The sequence below is a fragment of the Stenella coeruleoalba genome, assembly GCF_951394435.1.
Source record: "Stenella coeruleoalba genome assembly, chromosome: 12".
Lineage (NCBI taxonomy): Eukaryota > Metazoa > Chordata > Mammalia > Artiodactyla > Delphinidae > Stenella > Stenella coeruleoalba.
In genome coordinates, this window is record NC_137158.1 from 59,921,845 (window position 1) to 59,943,490 (window position 21,646).

The window sequence follows — 21,646 nt, forward strand, 5'->3', positions numbered from 1 at the left end:
CTTTAAAATAGCCTATAAATATGCTATATTTAGCTATAAAACTCACAATTACTAAGGTTTTAGGAACTATGGTGATTTATATTATAGCGTACTTCTATCAATTTATTTATTGATCATATAAATAAAATATGAGGCTCTTGTATTCATATCTGGTAAGTTTGTGGTTTTCAGAATACTAGGGAATACAGTGTTTATTTCATTCAAGACATAACTTACTGAAGTAAAAAATTCTCTAAAAAATTGGATACAAGGTATGTAGGAAAAGTTGCTGGTTGGCTGGCTGACACATTTTCTAAAAATTAAGGCAGTTGTCAAAATTGCCTAACCTTAGGCATAAGAAGATATTAGCGGAAAATTCTTCCAAGCTAATAAATTTGTTCAAATGCTCTAAATTAAAACTCAGTCAGACATTTGTTATCGTTTCCCTTTCAGTGAAATAAATAATTCACAAATATTTTGAGCATTTGATATATTTCCAACATTGTTTTAAACACAGTGGGATATCAAAAGATATCTGGTTCTTGCTTACAAGGAGGTTACGATCTATTTGCAGAAGCAAGTTACACATGGACTAAGCAGTAAACCCATGATCTTCACAGTTTTCTGAAATGGTAACCACACGACACTGAAAACTCTGGAGGATTGGTGTGATGTAATATTTCATGACCCAAAAGTTTATTAGAACTTTTGAAGAACTTTGAGGTATAGATAATGATAGAGCCATTTGCTATGAGGCTTGAGAGCTCTTTCTCAAGTGTCAGTGGGTGAGTGGTGAGTCATTAAGTGGTCATGGAAGGATATAGCATTAAGTGTTCTGTAAGTGAAGAGGAAGGAGAAGTAACCAATGTGGAAAACCCAGCGTGACCTTTTAACGGATATAAGCTGGGTTAAAGGATGAGCAAGGGCATTCCAGACCTTAGGAACGGTGTGAACAGTCTTGACTTTGTGAATGTTGTGACATATATGGAAGAGAATCGACGGGCTGTTTGGACGTGAGCCAACATGGGGATAAACTGGAAGGATTAAGGAAGGGACTACAGTGCAGGAACTGCAATCCTAATTTCTTTCTTTTACTCTAATGTTGAATATATTAGTTTTAGTCCTCTAGTCTTTGGAACATATATATTGCTTTATAATAGTTTTTAGGGCTTAGAGAATGTTAAGAATACACTTGCAGAATTATAAGGAATGATTAAGAGAGTCTCAAAACTCAGAGTTAGTAATGCTGAAATTATTGTTATGCTCTGTTTCTCTTCTGGCTTTAAATAGTATCTATTATTTTTTCTCTCCACAACCTGCAAAGCGCCAGGGATATGGAAAAAACACAAAGCACAATAAACATTTGTTGAATTAATGCATCTTTCTTGAGAGCAGACATTATATTTCTTCTTTTTTGTGATTCTCCATGACTCCTATATGGCATCATGCACACAGTGAACATCCCATAACTATAAAGTATTGAAGATGTTTATGTTACCAAGAAACAAACGTGACTGAAACCAGTATTACTTGCTCAAACTGTCTAGAGCATTCTTTCATTCATTCAGCCACTCAGTAATGGGTGCATTCACAGGACACTTCACTAAGAACTTTTAGTCTGAGGGTGATTTTATGCCTTTTACAGGCTGGCCAACTCTTACTGATCCTTCGACTCTCAGCGCACATGTCACTTTCTGTTTTAGCATTCCAGACTGGGTTAGGTGCTTATCCTTTCATAACCATGTTCTCTAACTGTATGGCAATTTGCTCCAGACGGTGCTCCACAAGAGCAGAAGTGAGTCATTCACCTCTTGGTCCCTAGTACCAAGCCCAATACCTTGTTTATAGATGTCACTTGATGAGAGTTTGTTGAGTAAATGTTTGTAGAACAAATATAATCTTTAAGGATGGTGCTGTCAGATATATGGCTTTGAATTGGCAATTTGGCTTTGAAGTATCACATTCAGAAAACTAACTGAAAAAACAAAACTGCCACAGTTGTAACAGTTTGGAGACAAATGTGAGTCAACAAGAAAGAATAATTAAAAAGTCACAAAAATGTGATATAAAATATAAGATGAAAAGTATCATTAATAAACTATTCATATTATGTGGGTATGTACATTTTTTATTGCGGCAAACTTTTACTGTGTATCTAGTAACTAAAATATAATTGTTAATGAAGGAGTGATGTTTATTCAATGTATGATTTAATAAAGACTGTCTTTTTAAATAGCTAACTTAAATAACACTCAAACATTTATTTTTGACGCTCTCAAATCAAATAAGTAATGATTGTTATCTTTAGGCTACAAGTGGAGACTGATTAGATTTAAAATATTTTTCAAAAACTTAGCAGTGTTGTTTGTAACAAATAAAATGGAATCCAGTAGCATGTCCTTATTTATTTGATTGTGAGTTTTCCATCCCCACCAGAACTTTTTGAGAATAAACAGAATCTACGTGTAAAGTAAAATTTGCTTTATAATCAGATGTGCCTTTACGCATTTGGAAGTTAGAGACAACTCACAAGTCTTGGATTGGGTGAAGGCAATGATGCCACTTCATCCTCAGAACGCTATTTGGAAGAGCAGTTAAAACAAATGCAAAATGAGGGGGAAGACTTAGCACAAGTGGATTTTTGTCTCATGAGATTCGCTGAAGTGTATTATTTTCCCTAGAAATGCCTTAGTCCCAGCTTGTGCTTGTCTTAATTTTCTCCACAGCCCTCGCAGGGTACTTTGCATATTAGTAAGTATGAGCTGACTTGAATTGAATTAAGCTTGGTGCGATCCAGCTGCTCTTGAGGCAACTGGCACCCCAAAGGCATGGAGATAGAGCAGTCCTTTTCAATAACTAATCTGTGGAACTATTTCCTACTCTATGTAAGTCCTGGAATTCTTACAGACAGTCACAAAGTGTGGAAAATGGCTGGATATTAAAGCAGGACGTTACAGACCTACTAAGCCAACCTTGTCAGATTTCTTTTCCCTTCACCCCGAAGTAGGGTATCAGGAGTTAAAACTTCAGGAGTTACGCAAAACTCTAAGCCACATCTACTCTTACATTCTTGGGATTATTTGGGTCAATAGTTTGTCTTTCATGTGGTGTGCTTACATATGGTTGGAAGTGGTGAAGTCATTTTCACTGAGAGCATTAGAAAGTAGAGAGTCTGAATGCTACAAAGGGGGGTGATTGTTATTAACAGTCAATCAAGAGAAACAACAATTGAATCAGGAGTTGAATGGGTAAAACAATATAGAGTTAGTGTTTTGTGAATTTTGTGTATTTAACAAAAAGACCTAGGGCATTAAACCAAAAGTAAACCAACTGAAAATTGGTAGTTCTTTTAATTTTATACTCATTTAATTTGTGGACTAATGCTTGATGCATATGTTTAGCCAAAAGTTGAAAAGCAAATACAAAGATCAAATTTCCGCCTCCACTCCCCACCCCTAAAGAAGGACGTTAAAAGTACTTAACTTACACATTTTACTGGGTTGATTTATTTAAAGCTCAGTTGACCTAAATGTTATAAAACGTCTACACATAAAAATGTTAGCAGGTATTTTTATATGGGCAAATCCTGAATATGATGGAAATGTAATTTCAACTTGGAACATACAACTAGCAAATTTAAGAATAGGAGTTTTCTTTTTAGCTTGTTGTGGAAATAACACCATGTCTTTGTTTTCAGGTAACAGGGTGAAGTCACTGCCAGAGCTTGACTTCCTGCTATGAAAAAGGTAAGGTATGAAAGAAAGGAACAATCCCAGTGGAAATTCCACCATAATATCACATACCGACCAAATCTTACTATTTAGTATTTCCACTTGTAGACTAGATTTTATTTGACATAAATATATCAAAAAATATGTGCTTTTAATTTAAATTTCTTTCTTTCTGAAAAACAAAAGGCAAGGCATCTGTTCTATAAAATGAATAAACTTAGGTAGAGTTTGCTAAGTACCGTGTTTTCTAACTGTGGCCTCTAGAGTTTATTTAATGTGGTTCATCTTCAGGAAGTTGCAGAGTAATGAAGAGTCTTACAGGAAATAGTGACAGTTTTACTGTTATCTTTAGGAAAAGTCCCATGAAACAAAGGAAACCATTTTTAAACTGTCTTAGAATTTTTTTTTAAGCTCAGTTTAGGATTGTATAATAGAGTAAAGCGTGCCTATTGTTTGCAGTTATTCCTTTAATAATAATAATTATCACACATGTTTTGGTGATTAGTAATACCATTGATATGGCTCCCTAAAAACCTCATGAATTTTAGGTAGGTTAAATTAGAGTTGTTTTTTTTTTTTTTTTTTCTTTCCCTTAAGGCTTGGAATAGATATTTAAAGACTTGTCCAAAGCCACATAACCAGTTAGTGGCAGAACTGGTGCTAAGGACAGGTTTGCTGACTTTAGCTCCATCTCCATTGTTTTGTTTTTTTCTCATTACTTCATCCTATCTTATTTAATTTACTATGGGGAAATATATTCTGAGGAAAATAAAAATAAATGGAAAAGAATAACATGAATTCTAAATTAAGGCTGTTGTTTTAGTAATTTTCAGCATCCTGGTTTATTTCATTCCCAGGATGTTAATGCCCTGCAGTGGCTGCTGACATGCAGCAATGAGGCTCCAGACTTGGGCTCAGGAGTCAGGCACTTGGGTGGGGCTCGTTCTGCCCCTCACTAAGTGTGAGAGCTTGTGTCTCAGCTGCCCCTTTGGAAGATGGAGAGCATAGCAAAACCTACCTTTGGGGGGTTGTTGTGAGAATTCAATGAAGTATAGTTTATTTAAAGTATTTATAATAGCATTGATGTATATACTAAGTGCTCCCCACATGTTAGAGACTTTATATTTACTTTAATAATTAATATTACCAAGGAAGATGAAAGATTCATTTTCCCCAATTAAAAAACTAAAAAAATTAGGGATCAAGGGGAAATTCACTTTCTGGAGAGGGGCTTCTCAGTGCTCCAGTGATCTCATAAGCATTGTTAGTTCGCGGTAAGGGCCATTGAATGAGAAACAGAAGAATAATGTTTTCAATTAGTAAACATTTTATAAACAAGGTAAATTAGCAGCTTAGTTACTAAATTAAATTATCTTGCTTTGAAACTCAGGCTTTCTTCTAAAGAAATATTTGTTAAATAGACTAAGAAGTCCCTTTAGATGTGGCATTACTTCTCAGAATAAGCACTGTCAGGAATTCTGGGTAAATGTATTTAAGACATGGATTAAATATTCACTAAGTATGTGAGTTTAAAAATTATAAAAGTCTTGGGAATTTGTTTTAGAAAATCTACCAAAAGTAAGCACCGTGAAAGTAGTAGTTTAATTTTTGGTTCTGATTAGAGAAACTGACACTTCTTTTTTTTTTTTTCTCAGCCAGTTAAACATATATAGAATTAGAAATTGGTAAAGTTGGAAGAAAACACTTCTGATCATGCGGTCTTATGCTTTTCAAGCTTCTCACCATGGCACCTAATTACAAAAATGTAACCTATGAAAACCAGGAGGAGCAGCTGTAGTTGTTTCAAGAGAGGGGGTTGGAGCTGGACTCACCGCTTCTGCAGAACTCTGCAAAGCCCGTGAGCGCACCTCCCCTTCAACAGGTGAGGAAACTGACTCCGTAGGCAATGTGCGCCTTACTCAAAGACACACTTTCAGACAGACAGTGGCGGAGCCAGTTCTTGAATAAATACCCTCTCCTCTTTTGATTTTACCCTATATCCTTCCTAGTAAAGGATCTATAAATTAGAGCCCTTTAACAATCCAGATCCTTTTCTCTTCTCCACTTTTATTATAGAGTTGTACTGACAGAAAGTCCATTTAGCTTGATATCAGCATGACGGGCATGTCCTTGGATCAGTGCAAATCCATCCCAATTAATGTTTAATTGATTAACTCATTAATATCTGCTAATCACCTGCTCTGTGCACCTACTGGGCGCCATATTACGCCCTGGGAATATGAAGTTGATGAAAACGCCATCTTTTCCCTCATAGGTAGAAGAGGAATGTAGAGAGAGATGCATAAATAAATACTGTGTCTCTTGTAGTGGCTTAGCTAGAAAGTAAAAATTGTGTGAAAAATATTAATTCTTTAAACATTAAATATTAATCATTATATAATGCTCTGTTCATGGTAAATGCAATACTTATATGCTGGAAGGAAAGGCAGGATTTCGATTAATTTTTATTAATTTATATTTTTATTTAGACTTTTTTAAAGCAAAAAAAGTTACTTTATTTTTAATGATTTTTTTTATTAAGTAAGTAATTTAGTTATTGCTGTGAGTCACAAATCCCATGGGCTGGATGCCCCCTGATCTCCGTTGGATGGTTAGGTCACTGATGAAGTTGAATAATGCTGAGGATGGAGGGTTCTTTCTTGTAGTCTAATCCTACACTGGAACCTGAACGGGTGGTAATGGAGTATAGATCTCCTGATAGAAATATATCTCCTTATGTAATTACTGATGGCCAAGGTCGCTGTTTATTCTAACTAGTCAAAGTTGCTTTAAGCCTAGAGTGGTTCCTCTCAATGATTAAGCTTGATTGATTAGCCATGATCAAGACAAAATCAAAGACTTCCTTTGGCAGGGAAAATTAATGGCACCAGAGACCCGTGCAACTATGCTAGGCCTTACTTCGGGATTCCTTGCCTTCTAGAAGCCTTGTTCATATTAAAGTTCAGAATTTTGAGGATCACCTAGCCCCTGTTACAAGTGCTCACCTGACTGTCGCTACCTTGATGTTGAATTGTGCTTATTTTTGATTGTTACAGTAAATCAGAATTTCTCTATTGCTTGCTATCATAGTAGGCTGCCCACCATACAGTGAATCCTCCCTTACTTTATTCTACCATGTCGAACAATGTTTACTGCTCTACCAACCTTAGGGAGGGTATCTGGTTCTCTTTTGTATCCTGATCCATGTATCTGTGCTTGCTTCTACCTGAAAGCTTACCGCACTAAGCGTTCTCTGTAATAACGTTTGTACTGTAGACTTTAGTTTCCATGATGGAGTCATTTGTAATGGACAAACCTTCCTGCAATACATAACTAAAAAAGCTGGACAGAATATGTAAGATAATAGATTGAAGACATTGGAGAGCAACTGACATAGTCGGGACGCAAGGGTGGTTCTGATCCTTGAGAGAAGAGAAGCACATTGGCTGCACTTAAATTCTCCCTGGCTACCCCTATGAGAGCATTGTCTAAATTTTAGCACAGGTAAATGAAGTATAAGAAGAAAGTGGCGGGCTTCCCTGGTGGCGCAGTGGTTGGGAGTCTGCCTGCCGATGCAGGGGACACGGGTTCGTGCCCCGGTCCGGGAAGATCCCACATGCCGCGGAGCGGCTGGGCCCATGAGCCATGGCCGCTGAGCCTGCGCGTCCGGAGCCTGTGCTCCACAATGGGAGAGGCCACAACAGTGAGAGGCCCGCGTACCGCAAAAAAAAAAAAAAAAAAAAAAAAAAAGAAGAAAGTGGCAATTGTTATTGGACTAAGGAGAATGATATCAGACTTTGGGGCAAACAAAGTGGCTAGAACTAGAGGGGAAAATTTCTGGAAGGGAGTAAGCCTCAGAAAAGAAGCCCAAATATCTCCATATAAATTCTGTTCAAGTCAGTTGTCAACTACTAGTCTGTACATAAGCGGGACAAAGACCTCAAGAAATGTAGCACAAAAGGACATCTGAATGGCTAAAAAACAGATCTCTGGGGGTATTTTAGCCTCATGACACCAGGGAGAGAGATAGGAATTCAAGTACAGGGGCATTGGTAAACGACCTCAGGATCTCAGTGGAGACCCTGTCGGTCAAGCCCTAGGAGTAGGGACCTTACCCTAGGAAAAATGAAATACAGCAGAGCTTTAAATCAAGCTTAGACAGGATCAGTTGATCTACCAGCATTTTTTTCCTGAATTTCAGAAAACCATTTAACTCTCTTTTAAGGACCATATCAGAGTCTCTGTGATGCTCAGCAGTCAATAAAAAATTACAAGATGTCAGGCTTCCCTGGTGGAGCAGTGGTTGGGAGTCCACCTGCCGATGCAGGGGACACGGGACACGGGTTCATGCCCCGGTCCGGGAAGATCCCACGTGCCGCGGAGCGGCTAGGCCCATGAGCCATGGCCGCTGGGCCTGCACGTCTGGAGCCTGTGCTCCGCAGCGGGAGAGGCCACAACAGTGAGAGGCCCGTGTACCGCAAAAAAATAATAATAATAAATAAATTACAAGATGTGCTTTAAAGCCAGAAAAAAAATAATGACCAAAACCCAAGAGAAAAAAGACAATAAACCCATACATGATTTAGATATTGCTATTATCAGATAGGGACTTTAAAATAACTATGGTAAATCTGATCAAGAAAATGGAGAAAATGATGTACAAAATAGATGAAAATATAACTTCAACAGAGAATTGGAATCCATATAAATTAATCAAATGGACCTTCTTGAGCTGAAAAATACAATATTTAATATTAAAAACTTTGGATGTTTTGAACAGCCAGGTGAACACATTATTGATGAACTAGAAGACACAGGACTGATGAACTAGAAGACAGGTCAAAATAAGCTAAGAGAGAATGGAAACAGAATAGAACATAAAAGACACATGGTACACAAACTGACTTCTGAACTCACTATTCTCCAGAAAGAGACTTCATACTTGGAAGCTCTATGGATTGCTTTTTTCTAGACTATTGGATGCTACTAGAAACATACTTAGACATATCTAATTCCATTGCTGATTCAAAGCATTTGCATTTTCAAGGGAACTTAGGGAACTGAGAGATGCTTTTGTTAACCTTAATGGAAAATCTATTTCCTTTAAGTTGTATCTTTACCAAAATTTGACAACTTCTGAAAAGAGAACAGAGTACAAGATCTTAGGGAGTAGAAATAATCTATATCAAGTTTTCTTCCTAAAGGAAATAATGCAACGTCTTAAGAGTGTATTTTCATGTTTTAGTTTTTTTTTCATTTTTATTCTAGTTTTTATTTCAAAACTATTTGGATCAGTAGCAGATCTCTGTCCCTTTTACTTTATCCTGTTTTCTTTGCTTCCCACTTTTGATCTGTCAGTGCTTGTGTTCTGTGCCTCTTTACTATATTAAAAGTCTATAAGGTTTTCCATTTCTGGAAAATTAGGCAGACAGCAGAATTTTTGATCCAAGTCTTCATAATTTGCAGCATGAGAACTGTTTCAGTTGGTTGCAATGCATCTTTTATGGGTTTTAAACAATTTTTTCTTGAGACTTTTGTGCATTGCTTGTAGCCCACCCTGACACTGCTGGGGGAAAATAACATACTCTGACAGTAGTCTTACTGGTGTCTTAGTAAAAGACAAAAACGTGGAAGGCAGATTAATGAAGATATTAATGAAAAGTGGATAGTATATTTTATTTCTTTCTATTCACTGATTCTCAACTAAAAATTAACCAAAAGCCAATGCTTGGTATCATAAAACCTTGGCTGTGTTATATATTTGGAAATGGCTTCTGACCTAGAAATAACATTGTGTTCCCTCCCACCCCCTACCTTTTTCACCCAACAGCCTCATCCCTTCCCCTCCCCCACAAATCCTTGATGATAAAGAGATTTCCTCTGTATACCCAATAACACACGAATCCAATTGCAAAGAACTGATTACACCACAACTCTGCCTAATATATTGATACTATGATGACCCAGTTTCTGAGGCTAAGATTTTTTTCTTGATCATAAAATGCTTTCACAGATGTTAAGTCATTTGATTTTCTCAAAAATTGTGTGAGGTATGGAGAGTGAGTATTATTACACCTATTTCACAATAAGGAGACTAAGGTAGATGAAGTGACTCACCCAAGGCAATAGCTAGTAAGCTTTAAAGCCAGGACTCATGCCTTTGCTACTCTTCATTGTTGACACCCTTACTTAGGAGGCTTGGGTGGAATGGTAGGTGGATGCTAGGAGCATTGTTATTATTGAAATGTTTTCATAGTATAAAGTAGGACTATGCCTACCTTAAATCCATGATAGGTATAGACTATATTTTGACTACTGTTCTAGCGCTAGTGGAAGAGAGATGTTCTACTTTGCAGAAGCCTTTTACAATATGAATCCCTAAATCCTTTTGGGAAATGGTAAAAAACAATAGTTTTAGAAATTTGTGCTGACCTTAATAAAGAGGAAATGAATACCCATAAGTGGTTTGACAAGCTCAGGAAAATGTTCTTGGGAATGTGCAATAATGGTTTGTTCAGATTAGATGACATCCTGAATCAGAAAGGACTTTGCAGATCCACAGTTATTTAAGGTATGGACCAACAGGACGCCAAGCACTAAAGCATGTTCTGTGACTACTCCTAGTGTCAAGGTCATATTGGGAGACAATTCTTGGAGTGTCTTGGAGTCTCACATTTCTCCCTGTCTTATGAGCAAAGGAAGTAACTAACTTTATTCCACTCTATTATTTCCAGAATGTTTGTGCAGTGAACAGCCTTAGAAGATGTAGATAGTGTCTCCCTTCAGAGCAAAAGGCAGGCATGCTTACTGTCCAGTATAAAAGATTCAGGTTCCCTAAGCTCAGGGTCCTTCTCCTATAATGCTTATTGTATGTACAGGTGTCACCTGACCCTCTTTGTGTTGCCCTATGGGAATTGGCTCTCTGGGAACTAGTGCAAGAAAATAATGATATTCTGGCTACCACTACTGCTGAGAGGAATAAAGTCAATTGTCTCTGACACAGGCATGTCACATATTCTTCCAGCATCTGTAAAAGTATGAATGTTAGTTTGCAAATAGCCTTCACCGCACAGTTCTGACATGTCTTAAGCCATCTCCTCCTCTCCTAATCTCTGTTCTAGTGCAAAAAAAAAACACAACAAAAAACCACAAGACATTTTGAGTCCATGAATATGGTTTTCTGAGTCTTGTGTATTTTTAGCAGGATGATTCTGGCATTTCACAATGAACATTGTGGAAACCAGATATGTAGTTGGTAGAGATCAATCAGCAAATCATGACACTGCAGAGAAGTTGGGGATTCTTAGATAATTCACTGCTCCTCTTCCCCTGCAGACTTCAGTCTCTTTAAGTCCAGCCTTGAACAAACCTGGGATATAGGTCTTCAGTCTGAGGAACTGCTTTTATTTTCCCATTTTATTACTCAACATATTTGGAAATTATCCTCATTGTTCCTCACCAGGCTGGATTTTCATCCTTAGCTCATTACTAGACTTCCATTTCTGCATAGCCCTCCAGTTCTTGGCAAGATAACTGTGTTCTCTCTCTTGATTTTTTATGATGGACATTAACACAAAAAACCATCTCTGATAATATTTAAGATCATTTAAGATGGGGAATGTTTTTTAGCATTCTAGATTAGGTAGGGGCCAGTCATGGGTAAGAAAGTTCTCCAACCTTGGACTCTCCTCTTGTTAAAGGTTAATACAATTTTCTAAGACTTAATGCTGCCCAGGGACTCTGAGTTCACTTCTGTGCCTGACCCCTTTTATTTATGCTCTCTGTCTTCAGGATTTGGAGCTTAGTTTGGGCCCATTAACTTATGGTTTACTTATTCTTCCACAGTTCTGCCTTCTCCCTTCCAAGCCCCCAGTAAGTCACCCATTTGATTCTGGGAGCTGGTCAACCCTGATGCCTTGCAGAAGCTCAATAAATATTTGTAGAATGATTAAATGGAGGTACTGGATCTTTTTTTGAGCCTTTTAACCAGAGCTCTTCAATCTAACCAGTATCTTGATTTCTCCAATAAAAAATACATGGAAAGAGAGATAATAATGCTACCAGTCATGCATAATATAATACCAATACTGGCCGAGAGCTTACCTTATGCTTGGTGCCGTGCCAAGCGCTTTAGATATATTGCCTTATTTAATCCTCGCAAATTTACTACATGATTACCAACATTTTACAGATGTAAAAATGGGCACAGGGAGAGTTTGTAATTTTTCTGAAGTCACACAGTGACAGAACTGAGATTCTTCTACCTTGTAAGAGCCAGAGTTATTTGGTGCACATATTATATGGTTAAAGAAGAAAATTGAACGTTTACTTTTGGGTAAGCCTAACTTAAATCAGCCATAAAAATGTCTTCTTTGTCTCAGGATCAGGTAAAAGATCAGAGTCAAGCCAGAAAACCTGAACTTTGTGGAAAGCAAGCCATGGGTATTCTTGTCCAACTCCTCATTTACACAGCTCCCTCTCATATCAGTTGGGTGATTAGTTAATTTCTTCTTTCATTTATTCTAAGAATATTTATTGAAACCTGATTTGGTCCATAGCACTGTTCCTAAGAATTCAGGCTAAGTGAAGAGAAGTAATTCCCCTTAGGGGAAGGAGAGCATTCCTTGTGGACCTGCCTGAGGCCAGGAGTTTCCCCCAAAGAACTGGAAGAAGATAGAACTGTTGTGAAGGGTCGAGATACAGACTGGGGACTCCTTCAGTGCTTGTAAATTCCTGAGGGCAGGGACTGTATCCGTGTCTTTCATGGCTGCATCCTTTGTGCTGAGTACACTGCCTGACACACAGGAGTTGCTTCAAAACTATGGTCCAACTGAATTAAATCAATAGCCTCCTAGGATGGTTTTTTTTTGCCTTATCATTCTTCTAGAATTTTACTAAAGTTGTTGATTGGAAAAATTGGATACATTGGTTTATTATAAGTGTTCAGATATTAGATTAAACGTGACCAAGTTTCAGTTTCTGCTTTTTCTTTTTCTCTAACCAGAAAAGAACTTTGTCATTTACCACATTTCATATTCCTTTAGTACTGTATTTTGGATCAGGACAGTATTTCTTTTTTTTTACTTCCAAGATACAGAAAACAATACTATAGAAAAACTGCTCACATGTGATAAACTAAACTATGTAAATATACATAGTCTGCTAGGTTGGGTCATATGCAACTGACAATATTTGGGAGTTTTTGACCTTTAGTGGTTAAACTTAATGGATTATGCTTTATTTTCCTCTTCTTTTTTTTAAATAAAACAACTGAGATGCCTATAAAAGAAGAAAAATTTCTCCACAAAAATTCCTATGGCATTTTCCAGGTTGGTGTACTTCTGGCTATAATGAAAGATGTTTGCATTTTTCCTTTGCCTTATCAGAATTCTTCCTAACTGGATGGCCTGTGGCACAAACTTACTTTCCCAGCTCTAACTATTATGTGAATGTGTGCTGGATAATTTATTTCATATTATTTGAGGCCTTGTGAGTATTATTAGAATGAGAGGAAACCATGAAATTATGGGTTCTTGGTTCACTACTTTAACAAATATTTACTGAGAGCCAACAAAAACAATATTTACTGCATGAGCGGAAAACGAAAAGACACAGTTCTTGCCTCCTTTGACTTTATTTTTTTTACTTTTTAAATTTTTTGGACTAATATCTGCTATTTATTGGACAATTTGCACAGCACTGTGCTACACATCACATACATTATTTCAACTGTTTCTCATGGAAGCCCTATGAGGTAGATATTGCATCCACACCTTACAGAGAACCCAACAGTTTCAGAAAACTAAGCTGCTTGCCCCTGATCACACTGCAAGGGAGAAGCCAAACCATAATACGATCCTAACCTGTCTCACGCACCAGTACAACCTGACAGGGACAAAACCTATCTCCATGTATGAAAGATCCAGGTTTTCAAAGAGAGGTAGAATCACTTCATTTTATAATCACATTTAGTATCAGTGGCATCAGTGTCTGAAAAAAAGGTCTCTAAACCATTCTTCCAGTTTACTAATTCTGCTAAAATGTCAGAAATGGCATCATCAGTGAAGCTGCCCGTTAGCCCTCTGGAACAAAACATCCAATGAAATGGGCCTTTATTTATATTTAGTGCAAATTACACTTCCAGGACTTTAGCTTCGAGCTATCCCCCTGCACAGCTATGTAAGCAGATTAAATAAATTATGGTATATTCATTTAGTAGAACCTTATGTAGCCAAAAAAAGAAAGAGGTTCTTTGTTCCTTACCTACGGATATGGAATGACCTCCACTGGGGAAAACACCATATATAGTTTGCTATCATTTGTATAAAACACCCCCATACATGTGTTTGTTCAGGCACAAAATCTTTCACAAAAGGATATAGGAAACTAGTGAGTGCCTGAATCCAGGAAGAGGAAGTAGGAGCTGGGGGACAACACAGATCACTTTGTATTGACCCAGGGGGAAAGTTATGTATTTAAACTTTTTTTTCAATTAAAAATAATTATGGACTATTATACATTTGAAAAATTACAAGAGTAATTTATGGTTGCAGAAAGAAAAACACAAAGTCTTCTTATGAGAATCACTATAAGTTATAATGTAAATACATTTTTAATGTAAAAAGGCATGAAATTTCCTTTATAGACAACTTCTCATTTATCTACCATGTAGTGTCAAATGCGCCTGTAATCCCATGAAATAAGTATGATTCTTATGAGAGAATAGAGCCAGATCAAATGCATTATTAAGAAAAAATATGCATACTAGACTATGAATTCTACTGAGGACAAAGGCCATTACTTTAAATACTTTAAAATTCTCCAGTTCCTGATAGGGTTCTCAGAACAGAGTTTCTTGGTTAATGAATAGCAAATTGATTTATTGGTTAAATTAACAACTATGGAGCTTCCTGACAACAACATAAAATTAGTGGATAATTCACCAGAAACTGGCTTCTAGATTTTCATTTTAATTACTACTTTGAAACAACATAATTTAGTACCAAAGGTTTAAACACCCAATATAATTGCTAGACTGTGAAATCAGCATTATTTATATCTCATCAGCTCTACAAAACTCATCAATTTTTCTTTTGAAAACGGTAGTAGAAATCCCAAAGAATAAGGGAGAGACTACTAATTTAAGGTCATGTTTACTAATCTAGCACCATAATTCCATTCTCAGGACCTCCCAAGTGGCCAGAAGGAGGAAGGGAAGAAGTGAGGATGTTTGAAAAGTAAGGGTTGTTCTTAACTTGTGGCCCCATTTGTGCTGTAAGGCAATACAGGGTCTAGCAAAGAAGAAAATTGCTGAGGCTGGAGATGAAAACAAAAGCTTTTGGTTCAGATGGTAAAGGAGGCCCTCAAGAACAGTAGAATCAGTTTATCCAGGAGGCAGTGCTGGAGTCGGCCTCATGAACTAGGGGATTTCTTCTTGGTGTCCACGTCCTTTTCAACTTCTTCAAGTTTTTTAGCCAGGTTTGGTATGTCATAGCGCTGAGCCAGATACTTTCCCACCACGTTGCCAAGAGTAAATCTAAGCAGGAACTGGAGCATGTGTCGGCAAGGAGGGCTCGAAGGGCAGCTGCAGCTCCGTGGGCCATCCGAGGCTGCCTCACCCGACATGATGCCTCCTTTGACTTTATTGTTTATGGTTTCTATTGTTTATCTCAAAGAGCCTTGTAAATAAATATAAAATTATAGTTGTGATAGGTGCTTTGAAGGATAGTGCATAATAATATAACTGTAAATACTAGGGGGAATGGGTCAAGTTGGGGACGTCAGGGAGGATCTTTCTGAGGAAGTGAAGGCTGAGCCAAGGTCAAGTACAGTTTTTACCCGGATGAAAGGAGACCAGCAGTGGGGATATGAAATAACACAGTCCAGTTCAGTTCACTGAATGTTTACAGAATGCCTACCGTATGCCAGACACTATGATTAGATGCTGGGAAATAAAAAATGAATGAGACATGGTCTTTGCCCCAGTAAATTACTCACTATCAGGGTTTCATCTTCATGCAATTGATAAATGAGGAGAGCCACACCGTATGTGTTTGTTTTGCTTCCATGTAGTTTGAGTTTCCTTTGTGTCAGGATTCCCTCAGCTAGCCAAGTCTTTCTGAAGAAATCAAACACAGTCTTTTTGTCATGGAATCAAAGTTTAATAAATAAATATACATAGTCTTCTAGATTCAAGTCCAGCAAGGCTATTCTAGTCTTTACCATCAATTACATGTGGCCTCACAGTGGAGCTCAGGCCTGTTTCAGACCCGCCAACAGCACGGCACCAGGAAGGGAGCCTGACTGCCACCAAACAAGAGACCCAGTATTTCTTTCTTTCTTTCTTTCTTTTTCTTTTAACATCTTTATTGGAGTATAATTGCTTTACAATGGTGTGTTAGTTTCTGCTTATCGCAAAGTGAATCAGCTATACATATACATATATCCCCATATCTCCTCCCTCTTGCATCTCCCTCCCACCCTCCCTATCCCACAAATTCCCATACAAATTGTGAAATTTTTTGTTCTATTTCTATAAAAAATGCCATTGGTAGTTTGATAGGGAGTGCAGTGAATCTGCAGATTGCCTTGAGTAGTGTAGTCATTTTCACAATGTTGATTCTTCCAATCCAAGAACATGGTATATCTCTCCAACTTTTTGTATCATCTTTAATTTCTTTCATCAGTGTCTTATTGTTTTCTGCATACAGGTCTTTTGTCTCGTTAGGTAGGTTTATTCCTAGGTATGTTATTCTTTTTGTTGCAGTGGTAAATGGGAGTGTTTCCTTAATTTCTCTTTCAGATTTTTCATCATTAGTGTATAGGAGTGCAAGAAACTTCTGTGCATTAATTTTGTATCCTGCTACTTTACCAAATTCATTGATTAGCTCTAGTAGTTTTCAGGTAGCGTCTTTAGGATTTCTCTATGTATAGTATCATGTCATCTGCAAACAGTGACAGTTTTACTTCCTTTCTGATCTGGATTCCTTTCATTTCTTTTTCTTCTCTGATTGCTTTGGCTAAAAATTCCAAAACTATGTTGAATAATTTGGTGAGAGTGGGCAATCTTGTGTTGTTCCTGATTTTAATGGAAATGGTTTCAGTTTTTCACCTTTGAGAATGATGTTGGCTGTGGGTTTGTCATATATGGCCTTTATTATGTTGAGGTAAGTTCCCTCTATGCCTACTTTCTGGAGGGTTTTTTGTCATAAATGGTTGTTGAATTTTGTCGAAAGCTTTTTCTGCATCTATTGATATGATCATATGGATTTTATCCTTCAATTTTTTAATATGGTGTATCACATTGCTTGATTTGCGTATATTGAAGAATCCTTGCATTCCTGGGATAAACTCCACTTGTTCATGGTGTATGATCCTTTCAATGGGCTGTTGGATTCTGTTTGCTAGTATTTTGTTGAGGATTTTTGCATCTATGTTCATCAGTGATATTGGCCTGTAGTTTTCTTTTCTTGTGAAATCTTTGTCTGGTTTTGGTATCAGGGTGATAGTGGCCTTGTAGAATGAGTTTGGGAGTGTTCCTCCCTCTGCTATATTTTGGAAGAGTTTGAGAAGGATAGGTGTTATCTCTTCTCTAAATGTTTGATAGAATTCGCCTGTGAAGCCATCTGGTCCTGGGCTTTTGTTTGTTGCAAGATTTTTAATCACAGTTTCAATTTCAGTGTTTGTGATTTGTCTGTTCATATTTTCTATTTTTCCTGTTTCAGTCTCAGAAGGTTGTGCATTTCTAAGAATGTATCCATATCTTCCAGGTTGTCCATTTTATTGGCATATAGTTGCTTGTAGTAATCTCTCATGATTCTTTGTATTTCTGCAGTGTCAGTTGTTACTTTTCCTTTTTCATTTCTAATTCTATTGATTTGAGTCTTCTCCCTTTTTTTCTTGATGAGTCTGGCTAATGGTTTATCAATTTTGTTTATCTTCTCAAAGAACCAGCTCTTAGTTTTATTGATCTTTGCTATTGTTTCCTTCATTTCTTTTTCATTTATTTCTGATCTGATCTTTATGATTTCTTTCCTTCTGCTAACTTTGGAGATTTTTTGTTCTTTCTCTAATTGCTTTAGGTGTAAGGTTAGGTTGTTTATTTGAGATGTTTCTTGTTTCTTGAGGTAGGTTTGTATTGCTATAAACTTCGCTCTTAGAACTGCTTTTGCTGCGTCCCATAGGTTTTGTGTCATCATGTTTTCATCGTCATTTGTTTCTAGGTATTTTTAAAATTTTATCTTTGATTTCTTCTGTGATCTCTTGGTTATTTAGTAGTGTATTTTTTAGCCTCCATGTGTTTGTAGTTTTTACAGATTTTTTCTTGTAATTGATATCTAGTCTCCGCGTTGTGGTCAGAAAAGATACATGATACGATCTCAATTTTCTTAAATTTACCAAGGCTTGATTTGTGACCCAAGATATGATGTATCCTGGAGAATGTTCCATGAGCACTTGAGGAGAAAGTGCATTCTGTTGTTTTTGGATGAAATGTCCTATAAATATCAATTAAGTCCATCATGTATAATGTGTCATTTAAAGCTTGTGTTTCCTTATTTATTTTCATTTTGGATGATCTGTCCTTTGGTGAAAGTGGGGTGTTAAAATCCCCTACTATTATTGTGTTACTGTCAATTTCCCCTTTTATGGCTGTTAGCATTTGCCTTATGTTGAGGTGCTCCTATGGTGGGTGCATAAATATTTACAATTGTTATATCTTCTTCTTGGATTGATCCCTTGATCATTATGTAGTGTCCTTCTTTGTCTCTTGTAATAGTCTTTATTTTAAAGTCTATTTTGTCTGATATGAGAAGTGCTACTCCACCTTTCATTTGATTTCCATTTGCATGGAAGATCTTTTTCCATGCCCTCACTTTCAGTCTGTATGTGTCCCTAGGTCTGAAATGGGTCTCTTGTAGACAGCATATATATGGGTCTTGTTTTTGTATCCATTCAGCCAGTCTGTGTCTTTTGGTTGGAGCATTTAATCTATTTACATTTAAGGTAATTATGGATATGTATGTTCCTATTGCCATTTTCTTCATTGTTTTGGGTTTGTGTCTCAGTTCTGCTGTCTCATTCATTGTTTTCTTACTTTTCACTCTTCTTTGCAAGGACTCACAAACGTCCTTTATAGTTAGTGTCAATATATTATACTATTAAGCCTCTCTTGTCCTGGCTGCAAATCCTAAACACTTGTTTTCTTTTCCTGTTTTTCATTATTACTATTTTTTTTTGTTTTTTCATCTTTGAGGATTGATTTGTTAGAGGGCAAGTAATATTTCTAAGGGGACTCTTAGATATTGCATCACTAAGTGACTTGTCCAACTTCACAGCATGCCCTTGATTATGGAGCAATCAAGTAGAAAAGAGGAAAAGCTCCCAAATTTTCTTTCTTAACTGAGTATGCATAGCCAATATTGCACAGATTCAATAAATATGTTAACTAAATGGTGGAATATTAGTAGTTTGGGTTTATCAACTAAGAAGTTTTAGTTTAAAGACTGTAAGAAATTATGTTAGAGACAACAGCATTAAGTGGCCTTTTGGGTAATATAGCTCTGTATTCACAATCCATGAAACTTTTGAGACTTTGCTTTTGAAAATTCAGCCTGTGTTCTAAGAATTCCACACTCTTCCTGTGAAGAGTTATTATCAACCCTGTTGATGAGAGCTGTGATTTTTGCCTAAAGTTTCTAAATGAATGTGGTGAATGTCTAGCAAGTGTCTGTCTGTCTAGCAAGTCATTTGCGCTATCTCATTTCCAGATTATTTTGTAAAAAGGAATTTACATGAGTACCATTTTACCCCTTGAATAACTATGTCTGCTAATTTATTTTCTGGAAGTTTTATTAACAATATACTGCAGTAATGATCTAGCCCAAGACGTTCTTGTATTATTTTGGAGCTAGTTGCTCGTGATTCATAGCACGTTGGACATCCAAGCTATGGTTAACTGGTGGTCAAGTTAGGAAATTCTGTTTCCATTAATTCTCCCTTTCTTAGCCCAGAACACCTCTCCACTCATTTTTTTCCTTTTGATTTGTCATGCTTATAGTCACTGCTTGGTGTTTTCAAACCCAAAGTAGACACAATGACATTCCATAATAAGTATTGTTCCTACTGCACTTCCAGCTTAGCTAAAAACAGGAAATACAGGCCATTTTGTGGAAAAGCTCACTTTTGTGATATTTCTAACCCAAGAGGTTTGGATCAGCTTTGGTTGAGTGTCTGAACTTTTGGCTTCTTACTTACAGTAAACCTTCTATCTTCAGAATTTTAGCACCATTTCTACTTATAAGATTATACCTTCTTTATTTAGATTATGCTGACACATGAATCAGTTTGCTTTGAAACCATTTTTATTTAATATGAGGAGGTACTTGTAGCCAAAACGTGTACATAAGAAAATTGTGTGAACCATAAGATTTAAAGCATAATAGTAGAAATAGCCTTACTTCCCATAGTTTCAAGACTTTCCTTACTCATTGGACAGTTTATTTAAAATGGGTCTATTATTTTAAGGCTTTACCCATTAAGTGAACATTTGATGCAGAAATTTACTATGTAAAATAAATCCAGAAGCAAAATATGCTAGATTAGGTAAAGTAGTCAGACAATTCTTTTGGTAAGGAACACCAGGCCCTACCAGAAAATAAATCTAAATTACTTTGCACTTAAAAAATCAACCAATTGATTTTTAGTAATCCTAGGAGGCAGAGGGAGTTTAAAGTTAGAACTTCATGTACACTGTATTTTTTTCAAGATCCAGTGAGGTAAAAATTGAATTGGATAGATTAGCAAAAGAAGCCACATAAGGTTACACTTATGTGATTCCAGGAAAATGGGGTGGCCTTGGGCAATTCATTATGTTATTTTTCAGTGTCAGTGAAGGGCCTGAGTTTTCTTGGTTTCTTCCATATTTGTGATTGGGGAGATTGGCCATAATGAATCAGATGGATTGCATTGTTTCATTCATTCTCTTCTGACTTAGCCATGTAATGTGATCCTACAAAACGTTCATCATGGTTTTCAAGCATGATAAATGGTGACATGAGCTGTAATTCCAGATTGAGTCATTAAAGTTTATTTCATTTGCCTTTGTGAGATACAATTTGCTACATTTCTTTTTCCACCCTTGATTTAGTTTTAAAGACAAGTCATCTCAAGGAAGGGAGATGAAAAAAATAATAATGTCAAGGAACATGGAGGTTAGAGATAAGAAAAGCATTTTCAGAGGAATCAGAGCTCTTCAGCCCTAACCTTTATTGAGAAAATATTTTAACTCAATATTTGTTGAAGTTCTGAAATGACCGAATAGCTCCTTTTATTCTATGTCTTCTTACTTCTATTTAGCTGGAATGTACTGGACAGGATTAGAAATGGCTATTCTTTCGGTTTTTTGTTTGTTTGTTTTGTTTGTTTGTTTGTTTTATGGTTTAGTCTAAAAACAAAGTTCCAGAGTTCTTAAAACTAATCTCTCTTTATGAGATTCCAAGCCTTTGTGTAAGCTCAGAAAGTGGAGACAATATCTAGGTTTTTAAACAGTTTATCAAACTGTATATAACATACTAAACTTTAAAAATTTTGCTCATGGTTGAGTTGACAATACAATCTTCCATCCCAGGTCAACCATCCTCCCCTAAACCTTCTTCCAAAGCAAGAAAAACAAAGTAAAAGACAGCTAATACCTGTTAAAATCCTGCATAAGCCAAACATTTTTCTATTGTGTCTGTATCACATGATATCCATTTTCCTCTGCATAATTCTTGGAATAATATCACTCACAATTTAAAATCTTACATTTCAGATTTTTAAGCTCTAACTGAATAATACTGGATGAGTTAGAAAGTCCTAATAGTGAATTTATAAAGAAATATTGACAGAGCTTGGATTCTCATAATGCTGGTGGGTACCATGATTATAATAATGGTTTC

At 36.6% G+C, this 21,646-nt stretch overlaps 2 protein-coding genes across 4 annotated transcripts in view; one reads left to right on the forward strand and one right to left on the reverse strand.

Moving 5' to 3' along the window:
• The window catches only part of LOC307195648 (uncharacterized protein), a 278,036-nt gene that overhangs the window by 18,916 nt on the left and 237,474 nt on the right, over positions 1 to 21,646 (forward strand). For 2 of the 3 annotated variants that reach the window (XR_013830901.1, XR_013830902.1), the window contains exons 2-3: positions 3,677 to 3,725; positions 5,366 to 5,592. Coding sequence is in view for 1 of the 3 variants with exons in the window: in XM_079939951.1 (XP_079796077.1) it covers positions 3,717 to 3,725 (9 nt within the window). In the remaining 2 variants the exon portion in view is untranslated. The remainder of the gene's footprint in view (positions 1 to 3,676; positions 3,726 to 5,365; positions 5,593 to 21,646) is intronic. The other variant, XM_079939951.1, reaches the window with a different exon arrangement.
• LOC307195027 (short transmembrane mitochondrial protein 1-like) lies at positions 15,123 to 15,266 on the reverse strand (the record flags this gene model as incomplete). The annotated part of the gene is made up of 1 exon (XM_079938649.1): positions 15,123 to 15,266. The coding sequence occupies one exon, from the start codon at positions 15,264 to 15,266 to the stop codon at positions 15,123 to 15,125; it is 144 nt and encodes a 47-aa protein (XP_079794775.1).